General features: G+C 38.3%; 2 protein-coding genes across 3 annotated transcripts in view; one reads left to right on the top strand and one right to left on the bottom strand.

The window, feature by feature from the left end:
• The window catches only part of LOC137260975 (uncharacterized protein KIAA0930 homolog), a 225,905-nt gene extending 212,946 nt beyond the window's left edge, over positions 1–12,959 (top strand). The window contains exon 11 of the transcript XR_010954832.1: positions 12,946–12,959. The gene's annotated coding sequence lies outside the window, so the exon portion shown is untranslated. The remainder of the gene's footprint in view (positions 1–12,945) is intronic.
• The window catches only part of LOC137260972 (RUN domain-containing protein 1-like), a 36,205-nt gene continuing 27,996 nt past the window's right edge, over positions 7,909–16,117 (bottom strand). For both annotated transcript variants that reach the window (XM_067798564.1, XM_067798563.1), the window contains exons 16-17: positions 15,453–15,547; positions 7,909–14,238 (exon numbers count right to left, since the gene is read on the bottom strand). In XM_067798564.1, the coding sequence (XP_067654665.1) occupies positions 14,132–14,238; positions 15,453–15,547 (202 nt within the window). In that variant the 3' untranslated portion in view covers positions 7,909–14,131. The remainder of the gene's footprint in view (positions 14,239–15,452; positions 15,548–16,117) is intronic.

The raw sequence follows: 16,117 nt of genomic DNA, 5'->3' as shown, positions 1-16,117 counted from the left end.
AATATAGCAAAAGCAGTTAGAATGTTGACTCTAATTTCCATGAATAGTTCAGCATCAAGAATGCCGCACTTAACCACTTCAATGAGAAAACATGCCTGTTAAGATGTTGCAAAAATAACTAGTATATCTATTTTCACCATTTATTACAAGTTTGATAACTAATGGAAGTAAAGTAAATGTTACTACCAAAGGGTATGCAACTTTAGCTTTGTTTAAACAACAGGTCAACTTTAATGGGAAGATATATTAGGTAGACGAGTTTCCTCAAATGAATGGGAGAGAATACATTTAATGCCCAGTATATGTACACAGACTTTAAGCATTTCCAGTTTAAGATTACTCTGACTATTTTAACAAATAATACTTCTTTACATAAGACAGGAATCAGAGCATCACCATTGTGCACATTTTGTAAACATACCCGATAGCCAGCACGGCATCTATTGTTTGAGTGTAGTTTGGTAAACTATGTTTATAGAATTGTCATGGCTCTAGATACTGGGCAAGGGACAAATTGAATTAACACTAGAAAATACGTTATTTGGTTTCACGGGGAAAAATAACAACCCTCTAAACATTATTTCCCTGATAGTAAAGAAGAATATTTACACTATGAACAGCAAAGAAGTTAAAACAGCCTTTCACCAGATCCGAGGTGAGAACAAAGGATGCTACATATCATGTGAGTTTACTGCCTTTGCACAGGCTGTCCAAGCTATTTTTTATATTTTGGTCATTTCTCCACACTCTCATAGCATAATGATGCGCGTCGTGCTACGTTTTACCAGTGTGGTCTCAGACAATAGGTGTATTGCATCGTATTATTAGATACGCAGATATTGAGCCGTGAAGGTGAGTGCGGTGTGAAACTAAACTCACTAATATTAATCAGATAGTATAATTACTCAGGTAATGTATACTGTGCACAGGATGACAGTGACCTGAAACCTGTTTATATACATAAAGGTATTCGATACAAATTGCCTAGGTCTGTTATATGTAACTGTACTTAGACGTACTGTGGCCCCTCACTGGGCTGTGGACTTTAATACGATGATATACCATTATTCATCACACATTTTGACTACTGAAAGCTTTCTCACGGCGACTTATGTTCGTAAAGTTCGTATGTATGCATGTATGTATTCAATAAGTGCCTGATGTATGTAACCGGTATCTCGCAGGAATTTTAACTTCAAAAGGGCTTTCAACCTAGTGAAATACACTCACGTTTAAAAAAAATATAGTTTCGAGATATTTGCCTTATTTGCGTGTTTAGCTCCGCACATATAGTATTCCCAGAAATTATTGAGAATCATGTTGCGTCATGTAACTCATCACGTTTACTAACTTCTGGCGTTTTACTTACATAAACATGTTAAAACATCATCCTTTTACAGTCTCAGTCTTGTTTTAGTACTTTGTTAGACCTCCCCGCTCAGCAATGCATGCCTGAATACGCCTAGGCACACTACCCATCAAAGTTTGTAGGTAATCGTGTGACAGAGTATCCCAATATTGGACCACCTCGGCCTTCATATCTTCAATATTTCTCAGTCCCTTTTGGTTTATTCTGTCCTTCATGACTCCCAACACATTCTCAATTGGGTTTAGGTCTGGGCTGTAACTGGGCCAGTCTAAAACTTGAACATTTTCGCCCGACAACCACTGTTTTGTGTAGCGCGCAGTGTGTTTTGGGTCATTATCATGCTGGAAATCCAATCATCTTCATACAATGTTTGTGCTGTCGGAAGAAGGTGACCATTTAGAATGTCAAGGTATCTTTCTTTTGTCAAGTTTCCCGTGAAAACACACAATGGCGTCACTCCACGAGCCGATATGCCACCCCACATGTGAACCTTCGGGCTATGTTTTGGTCGCTGGTAGATAGGTTTGACAGTATCTTTGGTCCAAATTTTCACACAATTAGGGAAAAGCCAAACAGAACTTTCATCCGAAAAGAAAACATTATCCCAATCTTGATTTTCATGAGCCCGACACCAGTTTAAACGTTTTTCCTTTTGTGCATCTTCCATCAACGGCGAGGGAATTCCACGTTTTTTCACCCAATTAAGTCTCTGTAATTCCTGCCTAACTGTTTCATTGCATACCTGAGGACTTCCTCTGCTAATCATTTCATTTCTGATGTTCTCAACACTTTTCAATTTTCCCTACTCACAATCTGCCCAAGTCTTCGGCGATCCACAACACTGAATTTCCTAGGCCGACCTGCCCCTGCTTTGTGCTCTATCCCGGTTCCTGTTTGAATATTCTTCAAAGTTCTGTATACTGTAGACAGAGGAATACCATGTCTACAAGCTAATACTTTAGCATCAGCCTCACCCCTTTCAAAATCATCTAGAATGAGCTTACTTTTCTCTCTTGCTGTAAATTCTGCCATGTCAACACAGGAAGCCGTCTGCTCAGACAAGGGAGATAACTCTTGACGTAATGAGCTGCCTTCTAAGCCTTCAAGAATTGTCTCCCTTATTTAGTATGCTTAGTGCATAGTGAAAGCCCTTTTTCCAATCTTAGCATCATTAGAAAACAAACAAAGATTTTCTCAATAATTTCTGGGAACACGGTAATATGTCTGATGTAATATAAAATGCTGTCGGCACAGTAGAACCAGGACCTTTTTGTGTTTGGAACATTTGTTTAAAAATACTTTTGATTCATGCTGTGATTCTTGCCCAGTGAGAGTGGGTATGCTTTTACGCCGTGAATGTTCATGAATGTTCCAGAAACATTTCGTTAGGGGACACCTGCGAGTTATCCATACATTGCACAATATGGAAAGGAACCAGAGACGTCGACGTGACGAGCGAACGCTGTAACCACTGCACCATCCCTCTGCCCGGTACAGGATTGTTTGTTCCATTGTGTTATGACTTCCTTCGATGTCGGTGGCTTCACACAGACCCAAATCAGGAGTGAGCTGCATTGATAAGCTGTCGTGAAGATGTCCAGCTTTTGAATGATAGGAAACCGTTTCCTTTACGTAAGAGGCACAGAAACTGGACGCTTTGGTTTTTGGGGTTCGGAAATGAAATCTGTAAACCTATTTTTAGCCTGTCATACATAACCTGAAATATAAAAAACACCCACTCAAGTCTAGAAATGTGGCAAGCTTTCCATAGCTTGAAGAAAGTCACAGGGTTCTTTTTTCTTCTATGAAATATGTTCATTTCCGAGACTGGTTCTTAGTCTAAACCATTGAATGTATGCTTTGGTTCTTATTCTGCAAGAGTGAGAATGCTTTACACCGTTTTCAGCAACGTTCCAGCAATAGCGCGTTAGTGGACACCCGCAATGGGATCCATACATAGCACAATTATAGGAACGAACCAGAACCATCGACGTGACGAGTGAACGCTTTATATAACTACTGGGCCACCCTTCTGCATGGTAACAATTTGAATGTTGTTGCAGGCGGCTGTGAACCCTCACTTTGCGTTTGTTTCAGGGACATCCATGTAGTGGTTATAGTCACTAGTGGAACAAAATCAGAACGCCTTTTAAAGAGATAGAAATTTTATTCAACATATCGAATAGAAATGTAACAAAATATAGCATAAAAACATAAGTGTTTGGTTTTATAAATAACAAACATAGAGCATGTAAACAATATGACCATAAAATAGAATAACTAAACTGACAACAAAACTTTGTTTGAAATATTTTGGATAATATTTGAGAAAGAAAGGGATTTCTATCACAGACTGATAATCACTGATGCAAAGAGCTGCACGTTTATATTAATGTCAATACCCGAACACAGGTGTAAAGGTATAAAGCCCACAGGAGACCTTGAGGTGTGCGGATATGCACAGATTGCTGGAGCTGGTGGGGACAGGATGTGAAGGTTTGGTCCATGTAAACACAGTGAGAATGCTTGGGCTGGTGGCGAGGTGTTTTTGCGACCTGTTTTGTCACCTGTTTGGATCATGGTCAGGCTGTGACATAGTATGACAGTTGGATGACACGAATGAGGAACAGTTTAACGAGAAATGTTGCTTTCAGAACTTAATAAACACACCCATGTTGTTGACCAAGTCCAACCTCCCTATCCATATTGCACCCTGTCCATCCATTCTCTTTAGTCATGGCGCCTCCTGCTATTTGTAGAGGCTCTTGATGTTCGCCCACTGTCCTGCTTTGGTTGGTGATCTCGCGGGATACTTCCCACAGACGATGCTCCACGGATTGGCGGGAACACGAGTGGAATCCTGCTTCGTCGTCTGCTGGTAGCTTCTTCACGTGGACGTGATGGTGGGGTGGGGCAGATGTTCCCCAGGGATGGCAGATGTGTTGGGGAGTTGCCTCCCTTTTTGTCATAGGATGCTGTTTGTTTAGGAGACATGACGACGTTGTTGTTGTCTGTGATTGGCGGCAATACTGGCGTCTGTACATCTCTTGCTTTGCCCGTGTACGGCCGTCTTCGTGTGTGGCCTTCAGTGGGAGGAGATGGCATCTTTAGGGTCACTGGAGTGCAGGTCTCCCCAAGAACAGGAATCTGTCCATCAGTATCTAAGTAGCGGGTCTTCAGTTTGTTATTCTCCCTCTCAAGGCGAGTAATTGTATCGTTCAGGCGCTTCATCTGCCTCTGGTAGGTGTCCAGTGTCTGGACTCGAGCCTTGAGGTCGTTGATCTCAGCCTGGTCCATGGTCCAGCTGAGTTTGTAGTTCTTGTATTCGGTCCGGTAGTGTTCCAGGTCCTTCACAATCTGAGCATTCTTTTCTCGTTCCATCCGCAGTTCCCTTCTCGTGGCCTCCAACTGCTGCCTGTAGTCCTCATTGAGACTCATGAGATGCTCCACAAAGCTGCAACAGGAAAAAGGGACATCCGGGTATGGTGTGGACATGAATGGATTCATTAATGTCAATCATGAAATGTGTTCATCCCCTTCAACAGAAAGTGTTGGGTTTACAAAGTGAAAACCTACCTTTCTTCTACGTTGATTGTGTGCCTCACTGGACTGTCCTCTCTTTTCACTATTCTTGTCTCGGTGTCATCTTCGGCTTGACAACCAGTCTTGGTATCTGTAAGGTTCAGAAAAGATCAGACGTGAAAAAGGTGATCGATTAGAATTAATGTGTCTTTACTCTGTACGTATTTTGTCACTAGACTGTTCAAACTGTAATCTAACGTTTAACGTCCATCAATATTCCTGAAAGGCTTGCATGCATCTGACCATGTACTCACCGCTATCTGGGGTAGGGGTCGGAGATGGCGCCTCCGGGATGGGGGACAGTACCTGTGTCCCTGCCCTCACAGCTAACCTGTGTAGATACCGACCCATCTGCGGAACACAGAAGTGATGTGAATATACGGGATATTTAGCATCTTGTCCACTATTCATACATTCATTCAAAACGTATTGTAAAAACTACATTCTCTCAACAGATTATGGCAGAATCGTACGATCATATGATATAGGGGGGAAAACAGATGAATATGTGCCTTGTAAAATGGCATTCTGGCTTTATCTGAATGTTTCGACTTACAACAGGTTACGTTATTTTTGAAAATGAACATTTTATCCAGTAACTGAAATAACACCCCGACAATACATTCAGTAATATGTATGAAATATTTTAATCTAACAAATTTTTTCATGAAGCCGTCTGACGGGTTCTTCCCATTTTACAATTTCCTGTCAATAATAATTTCATCTCATTTGGATATTAACAATTTCTTTAGAGCTTATAGAAATTAAATTGATAAGAAAATGAATGCTAAGGCAATATTACCGTTCTGCCTTACACAACTTTACTTACCTGAGTGCTAGCAATATATTGATGACTTTAAATTCGAAATATATCAATTCCAGGTCAGAACGTTGCAAATATCCCACTGCGACAATGCTGCTACACGCGCGAAACTTGGTCGCCTTTGGTGTGCGATTGTTATGACGTCATGTCACATGACATATCGTCGCTGAGGAAGTAGAATGCGACAAGCGTCGAAATCGTATTTCCCGCACGCCAAACTATTGTGGAGCCGGACTGGGTGACAGACCGTCGGAGCTAAATGGATTGAAGCAACATAAAATCCATATTTCTGCCAGCAATCTGAGAGACGATAAACTTGTTCATAAAAGACGTTTGAGTATCTTAGAACTTTGTATAAAACTGTGTACCGAAATTTTAATAGAACTACATTTTGAATACTGTACAGGAAGTGGTGCGCGTCTTCTTTGCAATTAAAAAGTAAGAAATGTTGTTAGCTGCTTTTCATAACGTTGTTCTTGCGACTGTGTGTGTGTTCTCTTGTAGTGTTCAGCCTTATGTCACTTTTGTAGATGTGAACAGACGAATATAACTATAGATGTTGTGTAACTTCCTTGAGTACTGGGCGGTGGGGTAGCCTTGTGGTTAAAGCGTTCGCTCGTCACGCCGATGACCCGGGTTCGATTCCCCACATGGGTACAATGTGTGAAGCCCATTTTCTGGTGTCCCCCGCCGTGATATTGCTGGAATATTGCTAAAAGCGGCGTAAACTAAACTCACTCACTCACTCCTTGAGTACTGTTTACAAGTCGGTGTGATTGACAAGGGATATATTGTTCTTTCTTGCAGAACATGCGACGGTGTCGATGCGAATAGCGTTATCGTCCCGTGAAGACCCAGGGTAGAATAGGCCTTGAGCAACCCATGCTTGCCATAAAAGGCGACTAAGCTTGTCGTAAGAGGCTAACGGGATAGGGTGGTCGGGCTCGCTGACTTGGTTGACACGTCATCGGTTTCCAGTTGCGTAGATCGATGGTCATGCTGTTGATCACTGGATTGTCTGGTCCAGACTCGATTATATCCAGACCGCCGCCATATAGCTGGAATGTTGCTGAGTGCGGTGTAAAACTAAACCCTCTCACTCACTAATACCGTTATCAAGCAAGTAATTACAGTAGTGTGGATAAAGCATGTATATAAATGCGTGCTGTACTGCATTTGCTGTGATGTGCATTCTGATAAGACACTGAATGATCTGAACTTTATTAATGCTTTGCCATCAGTTCTGTATATACTTGCATGCTAACAGAGTTAACATCTTATCAGAAACGTCTCATCTATTGTAATGATGAAGAGTATATCCATAGAAATATCTCATACCTCCATTGCATAAATTTAGAACCTCTGCTGTATACCTCTGTCGCAATGTAACAAAATTTGACGGTTCCGTTGAGTTCCTACGTAACAGGGATACCTAAGCTTAATGGCGAAAAGCCAAGCAGTCCTGCTTATTCTCTTCAGTGTGGGAATCGCCATACGCATCATAGCATTTGGGGTTCCAGCTCACACACTTTCTTTACGTGTACTTCCCCGATAATTTTCATAATGTTTGTGACCTACACACCAGACCCCTTAATCTTTGGACGGTCCGACAGTTGAATGTTTCAATGTACCTTGCCGGGACAGGGGGTAAATAATGTTGAATGAGAACAATATTTACAGTTCAGTGTTCTAGAGACTGGTGAATGCAGTTTAGTCATGATTCGTTTCTGTATCGAAATCGAATAATACTGGTAGAATATATCAGCGTCAGTGACATTTAATGATATTTATACGGCTTTTTAAACAGTTTACGAGTCCTTGTAAACACATCATTAGACAGTCATATCACATAGTGTCAGATTGATATGCAAGTGTAGGTGGAAATGATGCCAGTTCTAGACTGAGGGTAATCAGTGCGGACCAACATTCAAACCCAGGATAATTTTGTGCCATATATTACAGGTAAATGTGATGCAACTGTTTTATCCTCTTTCACAATACATGATCAGCACCATGGTGATGAAAAGCTTGAATTCCGCCAGTGACTGCTGACTCACTCATCAAATCTGTGCAAACTTAAATATCTATCCAACCGGTCAGTTCAGGTCTAGTAAAATGGAAAATGTCAGTGAAGTTGCAGAAAATATGTTTTATTTACTCATCTAGCACAACAAAGTTTCAGGTTAGAATCCAGTAACATGAACAAAATACTGTAAATAAATAAATTGCACACCAGCATTCCAAACCCTCACCAGTTGAGACCAAACTTCTTGATGAACTTGAGTGCACAGTACCAGGCTGAAGATCTAAATTTAACTTGGAGTAAGAGTAAGAGAACATCTCTGAAAATCAGAGCGTGAATGTACTTTTTGGGTGCAATAGTATCACAATCACATCACACCTGATTGTAAGTCAGGACAAGGCAGTCTGCGACCAATATCTTTGAGTCTGCAATCATGAATTGGACACAAGAAATGATTTTCCTCTTCCTATCATGAATATGATTCAAGACATCACTTCCAGTTGACTGATATATGATGAAACGTTTACCTGAATTTAAATATTTTTGATAAGTGGCCACAAACCAAGGGTTCCAAAACATCATGAGGAGTACTAAGCCAGTGCTATGCTCCTCTTGCCAATCAGAATACTCCCAGATTTTAACAGACAATCTTACTGTTAAGATCACTTTGTGAAATGTGACCCTGCTTATGATTGATCTACTCTGATCAAGGGCAGATCCAGGGGAGGGTTGCAGGGGTGCTTGATTGGAGTGCAGGATTATGTGCACGCCCTTCCCTTCTCCAATATCTCAGTTTCGCCCCTACTGATGATCAGCCTAACACATCTGCAATGACACAGGATTCTACAAAGCAGGAATGTCTATATTCAATAACAAAATTCCAAGAAAGTTTTGAGGAAGAGATTTCATCCTGTTTTGTCCACTCAAACACAGCAAGCATATCCATGGCACAACTTAAATCAACATCCTAAATGCTGATTGAGGCAAGAACATAAAATCATAGTGTTAAAAATTCATAATGTCATATTAAATCAAGTATGTTAGTGTTTCTAAATGAACAGTTTTGTAAAATGTGATGTTTACACTGTAATATATAAATGATATTCTGAACTAGTTATAAACAAATACACAGCTGCTGCTTCTTGTCAACATAAGTAAAAACGTAAGTAAAAGTTTGCGGTGTCAAATACATGGGACTCTCCCTTTTTTCAATTTTCTCGACAAATCTGTTAGACTGTTTCAAGAATATGATTAGTCAAACTGTTGGATAGTTGCATGCTGAGATTGAAATTTTTTGGAATCATGTCAATAATATTACAGCTGTGATTACAGTGATTACGCCAAACAAGGGGTTGTGAGCATGAGTGACAATCTGGTAACACACTTTGACAACCCGATAACAAACAGCTTGCTCTTACTCAAACAGGCAAGACAGTCTGCTCTTGTTTGGGTACTGGGATCTACTGGGGCCTAGATTCAAGTGACAAAGCAAAATTACTAGTAAAGAAAACCCAAATGAGGTTGTCTTTGATGTTTGGCCACTTTATTTGAAACAAGAAACCATGTTAATTTGCTGATCAAAGAACCATAATTAACGTGCATTTGAGACTTGAGCCATTGGCTAGAGAATCCTTACAGACCAAAGGGATGCAACTCTATTATGCCTAATATGATAGTAGGTCACTGTTCTCATAAATTTAAGTGGCAATGGATCAAAATGGATTTTAGTCACGGCAAGATTAAGGAGCAATAACCATGATAATCAACATAACCAATATTCGACACCAGAATACATGTATATCAAGCAACAACTGAAATTTTAAACAACAACCATGAAACAAACTGTAGACAAGATGATAAAACTTCAATGATAAACACATTGTCACAGGTTTTAACAAACAATGCATTAATGAAAATATTCTGCAATCGAGAAATTGCGTGAATGTTTTGGCATACATAAACCATTTCCTGCATAAACAAAGAATAATGGACACATTTAAATTATCTCAAATAGGAATGTAACAGTAACCGAATCAACCCACTGGAATGCCAATGTCAAAAGGAAGTAAAAACATATTATAAAACAACCAAGTCATGGAATGGATGTAAATTAACATTGCACATTGACGGAATGAACAGATTTATTATGACAAGGCTGTACGTCTCTATTTTCAACCAATAAACCTTCATGGGATTGCAATCTATGTGGCCTTTCAACAGTTAATGTTTCTTAAGAAAACAGAAATAATGATTATAGAGGTAGAGTGGAGAATACTATTCAGACCACATCAAGAATAATACATCACAAACTCGCAAACTGGACCACAGATCTACTGTAAACACTTATGAAAACTTTGAGTATGTGTGAAACTTAATACGATACCATTATTTATTACTTACACATTTAGACTAAAACACTCACTGAAATGAAAAACATATTTCAGAGCACACAAACTTCAAATTGCATTGTCTGTTACCATATCTAAGAGAATTACTCTGTGCCAACACTAATAATTTATCAGTATACAAACCTGACTCAACAATAATTGAATAGTGTAGGAATAAGTGTTCAATTGCAGATTCAAGAGAGGCATCTCTGTACAAGGAAAGGATATTAAAGAAAGGAATATTACAGTCAACAAACAGTTAATTGTATTGCATTGTGGATATTATGATACACATATAATTGCACATGAGTAAATAGTAACTGATTTCTACAACAGGACACAGACATGGACCTATTTACATATAAATATAGATTTGAGCTTTGTCTTAGACCAAATGTACATTATTTACAAACAATACAACCTTGAAGGTTGAACTGGGACACACTGAAATACTAATTCCATCTTTTCAGAGGTGTATTGAATGAGACAGAGGCCGTGATCTGAAACACTACATGAAAGATAAGATATGTAAAAAGATAGTACAGTCAATACAATACCCTATCTCTGAAGATATCGCTAGTCCGTTAATACAAAAAAGTTCCCCAAAACAGAGCTAGAAATAGGAATTAAAGGGAACTGGGTTGCTGTAGGGGTCCACTTTAGTTCTCATGAGGTACTCTATTTACATAATATGGTAGGAGTGTTCATCTTCCATCCTTTCTTTTGAAAACTGATTGGGATTTCACATAGAACCATGTACTATTTCAAAGCAGTTTGAGAGAATAATAGGTTTGCAAACAGCTGCATATCTGTTCACAAAACAATAGAAACGAAAACAAAATACTGAAAAAAATATGGCAACACTTTCTGCACTAAAATGAAACTAATGGTTAAACAGACAAAAGCTAAACTAATAGATGAAACATTTCATACAGCATTTACTAAATATTAAAAGAACTGCTTCTGTCTTCATGTGTTCTATGACATGCATGTAACTTTTCTCATAATTCTTCTTGAACTGTAATACCCATATCAAACAATAGCTTGAAAAATAGTTCCAGGATTTTAAAAAATTATTATGCCTCATAATAAAATGTCACCCAGATACCACAAGAGCAAGCAGTCCAAAAAAGGACAATCAAAATAAGTATATATTCTTTGGATGGACATACTGATTGTAAAATATGGATTTCACTAAAAATCATCCAACATTAATACATATCACCCAAAAAGGCAGAGTGACAGGTCAGACAGTAACTGCAACACATAAGAGAAAAGGTACTTCTATGCACCATTCAAACTACATGGGCCCCGTTCCACAACTTTACAATGTTAGAGATGATTATACCTCCAACACTAGTGACAGAAGTGTTAACAATGCTTTGAGGAACAGGGCACCATTCCTCAAAGCGATTACAGTGCTTTGACAGTGGTAAGTCTGTGATAAAGAATGGGAGTAATGATCATCTTAGCGCTACAATCGTTTCGAAGAATAACTATCATCAATAACCCCTCTTAGAAAATCCATCAACTAACTGTATTGGGTCCATCCCCCTACCTCCAACTCGAACTACACACACACACACACCATCCCCAAACAAACACCTCTGCAAACAGGGCAGCTATCCATCTGCTTATCTGTACTTCTTGTAACTGCACACATTGAAGAGTATATAATGAATCCTGCAGAAGTCAATTAAAGATTATAAAGGACTCTCTTGTTTACCTATGATTTCACAACCCTGGAAATGTCATTAGAAATGGCACTGTGTAGATTGCAGGGTTTCACAAACATGTAAAAACCACGACCAATAGTTGACTAAAAGCTCCCTTTAAGTTGTCAGAAAGCATTACTGTATGTTTTACTTAAAACACACAGTACGTCTGTTTTGGGGATACTATTAATCATACTACAGGTCACCGATGCCTTTCTTCTCATAATGCTCAATATCTTGCCAATAACAAAAACACATACATGTATGTACTGAAGATAAACAAATAACAGATGACTGAGCTGAGAAGAAGAAAGTAAAATAAGCTATACAAACTCAATAAGGCGTCACAGAGAATGACAACTGAAAGAATGACACTGGAATGTGGAGAAGAGAATGTAAGGATGAAATGAATATAATCAAACCAAACAACCAGCAACAACAGAGTTCCACACACTTTTGATGAAACAACCACAAGTGTATTTAAGGGTTTCTAACCATAACAATCACAAACACTCTTTGTGTAGCACATTTTATGTAATTCAAGACCTTGCTTCCACCATGTGCACTGCCTACATGAGTCAAGTTTCACATCGTCTCATTATATAAGGCTTACATATCTGACTATGTATAAGATCATTGTGGAGATCATTCAATCTGGATATTTTCTGCAATATCTGGGTTGAATAAAGCTAAACTGATCCATTCACCAGTCTTATTAAAGCAGAAGATCAAATACTGGACATTCTCTGTCCGCAATGTAGCAACGAAGTTGCCACATTTTGATTCAAAATTACTCACCTCCATGAATAATGTACGAAAAGTGATGACGATAAATGTTTGTGAGTTATACAATTTGGACATTCTAAATGACAAATACAAAAAGGAATTCTGGAATTCACATTATTACTATCCTACCCAAAGACCAAACATTTGATGCATTTAGTCCTTAACAAATATTGAGTAGTATATAAGGTTATGGGTGATTACCAGTGTTCAAATCTGGTCCGAACATATCAGTTCAGCTGTTCAGTAGAGTTAGGAAGAAGAAGTTGTCAGGAACAATTCTTTCTGAACATAGTCCTGGCCTCATGGTCTGAGAGTTTTGAACACTGGAATGAAGTGAAGTTTCAAATACAAGGAATCTGATAGTCATGGATGTACAACTCCCGTAATCACTCCATCTTCGTCATGACGACAGAACAGTAAGATTAAGTCACTGATGCTATGTACAAATGTCTTTGAAGTGTTGATATCACAATTGTAAGATTGACTTAGAACAGACAGGAGCACAACCTTCCACCATTACCTTTAAAAAATCATGCATATGTTCAGAACAAGAAATAGAATCCAATATCAAGACACTTGCATAAATTTCTAAACAGTTCTTCAAGATAAATCAGGTCAAATATTTCTAAATAGTTCATCAAGATAAATTAGGTGAAATAATCCAGTCATAAACTGAATCAAGTTGCTTAAATAGTCATAAAAAGAGATTCATTATGAAGGTTGGGATACCACGTTAAATGTATTAAATGCTATGGTCCCCTATAATTGTCTCATCTATCTCACACAATCCTACCCAAGCTGTAGAGTTATTGTTTGCGGCTGATAATGAACAACAAAGATGTATTTAATATCAAAGACCCTGAATAAGATCCAGTGAATACTTTCCATTGAAATTATTCTGAAAATGATATAAACTAAATATTCTTCAAAGAGATTTTTTTTACATTTAACTAAAAATGCTTGTGATTCAGATGTGAATGGTGCCACATTTTAGAAAATGAAATATGTGCAATCAATAGATAAAATATGGTTTATCTTATACGTTATATATATATAACCCTGTTCTATGGCCAGAAATGTATCTATGGCCAACTGTCTAACAGTCTACTACACAGCCAAAGTTCAATTATTATACTGTCCTGCCAACGTATACTGTAATACTGATGGAAGATCGTCAGGGGAGAGCATCTATTTTTGCCTTTTCCTTCATTAACTGCTATGTCCCTTGGGGCCAATAATGCTTGATTAGGGCTTGATCTGTACACTGATGAACTCTTCATTTCCTTTGAGAAAGAGTAACCATTAACAGCAAATATGGCCCAGACAGGAGATGCTGCTATGGATCTAGTCCAAGCTGACAGTGTCCCCCAACTGCTCCTGTCTCAACACTTGGTACTTTATACACATGTGGTGGAAAGTCTACTGGCAATCAACAATTCCTTTTCTCTAGAATGCATCTCTGATGTTGCTAAAATTCCGAACTGCCAGATCAACAGGTAACCTGAAGTTGACTGCGTTGAGGCGTTCCAAGGATTTCAGTGTGTCATCAAAACCTGAAACATTGAAGATAAGATTTAAAAATTGGGCTGAAAGATTGCAGCTGATTGGGTTACTGTTGTTCATAGGCAATAATATTCCAGAAAATACTTTCAATAATGAACTGTAAATTGAAATAAAGCAAATATGTTAATCCAGTCATAATGTATTGTTCAAAATCAATTCAACCAACTATTTGTTACAGCAGGTCACCTCCACGTCTTTTTCTAGACAATGTGTACATGTCAACTGTGTCAGGTGAATTCCTGCATGGCCCTACAGTCTTGCCCCTCCCTGCAGTGCTAAACTCCTAAATGAAGCAAGGCTTGATTTCCCCAGGTTCTGAATCTCTGGTCTGCCTTGAGCTCCTTTTCAATTTGAATGGGTTTATTTGTTATTTGTTACAATCAAAATATTATATTCAGAGACTAAGCAGTAGTCTAGGTGGTTTGGCTCTGTGACTTGATTGCATGTCATCATATCCCAGAGGCTTAGATCAGGTCAAGACATAATGATTTACACCAAGATGGACTGGTGCTCAGATCACCATTAACCAACAACAACAAAAAAAAATCACACAATAGTGTTCCTGAAGATATTTCACTAAACAAACATACATATAAGATTATGTCAATACCTATTACCCACAAAATCTATACAAACCTTCATAATATTGATCTGACATTGGCGTTATTGTATTTCTACGGTACACAACATACAGATCAATACAGAACAAAACAATAAAAACAGCTTGAAGATCATAAAACATTCCAGCAATAGCATCTGCTGCATGGAGCAATTTTAACACTGGTATAAGTGCCTGAATCACATCTACCATAATACACTGCTGGACATCATTACAAACTACAGCAAATATGCTGTCTGTAAGAAGTCAACACTTAGAGTGTTTCATATCATTATTAACTCTTCTCAAAATAGATATTTATACAAAAAGATGCATTGACTTTACATTTATATCACAAGAGCTGGTAAACTAGTGACTGACATCTCCACAATAACATAGTGGAGGAAAGCTGTCAATGAGCTTCATACACTGAACACATGTGGAGGATAGGCATAGATCCTTGGTTGGAGTAGAAATTTATTTAACCGACTGTATAACAGGCGTACTAGTCACTGGGGACCAATTCTACACTGTGAACAATAATTGCTTTGACAATAAACTTTAAGCTTTAAGACAGAGCAGGAGATTGAAGACTGAAATAGTTACCTGTCCTGGCAATATAGCTCCAGTCTTGGTAGTACAGGTCGATCAGCGTCTGTGTGCGGAACAGGAGGCGGAGCCAAGTAGCCAGCTTCTTCTCACTGTCAATGATAACATGCATAATAATGGTGATAAAATAAACAAATACACATCCTAATGATCCTCAATTTAATACAGTCAATGAATAAATGTACATTTAATTTACATTTTCAGCTATATGGGGAGTGTAAAACTCACGCTGCTTGTGAGGCTCTAGAAGATTGAAAGTATCATTTTCAGTTCTTCCTACCAGCAGCAATACTTCCAAAGATATCATTCATTCAATGCAATTTAGAATCCTGTTTCCTAAAATTATAAGTCTTATTATTGTGAAGATGTCTGACAACCATTTTATTTGTTACCTTTCCAACATGTTTGAATAAAAAAACAAAGCACTTTACAATGATCAACATTAGGACAATGACAATCTTGCACTTTGAACTTCTGTCATAAAGAATGGGTTTTTACAGATAACAGCAGGGGTTCAAAAATATTTTGAAAAGACACTTGCCACAGGGCATGTGACTTCAAGAAAGTAACTTGTCCTGACTAATTTTCCACTTGCCCTGATTTTTTGACACAATGTGTGATGTTAATGTTTACTGGACTATTTATCTAAGAGTAATAATTTC

Source organism: Haliotis asinina, chromosome 14 (genome assembly GCF_037392515.1).
Source record: "Haliotis asinina isolate JCU_RB_2024 chromosome 14, JCU_Hal_asi_v2, whole genome shotgun sequence".
Lineage (NCBI taxonomy): Eukaryota > Metazoa > Mollusca > Gastropoda > Lepetellida > Haliotidae > Haliotis > Haliotis asinina.
Note: the sequence above shows the minus strand (reverse complement) of the source record. Positions and strands in the feature narration are given on the sequence as shown.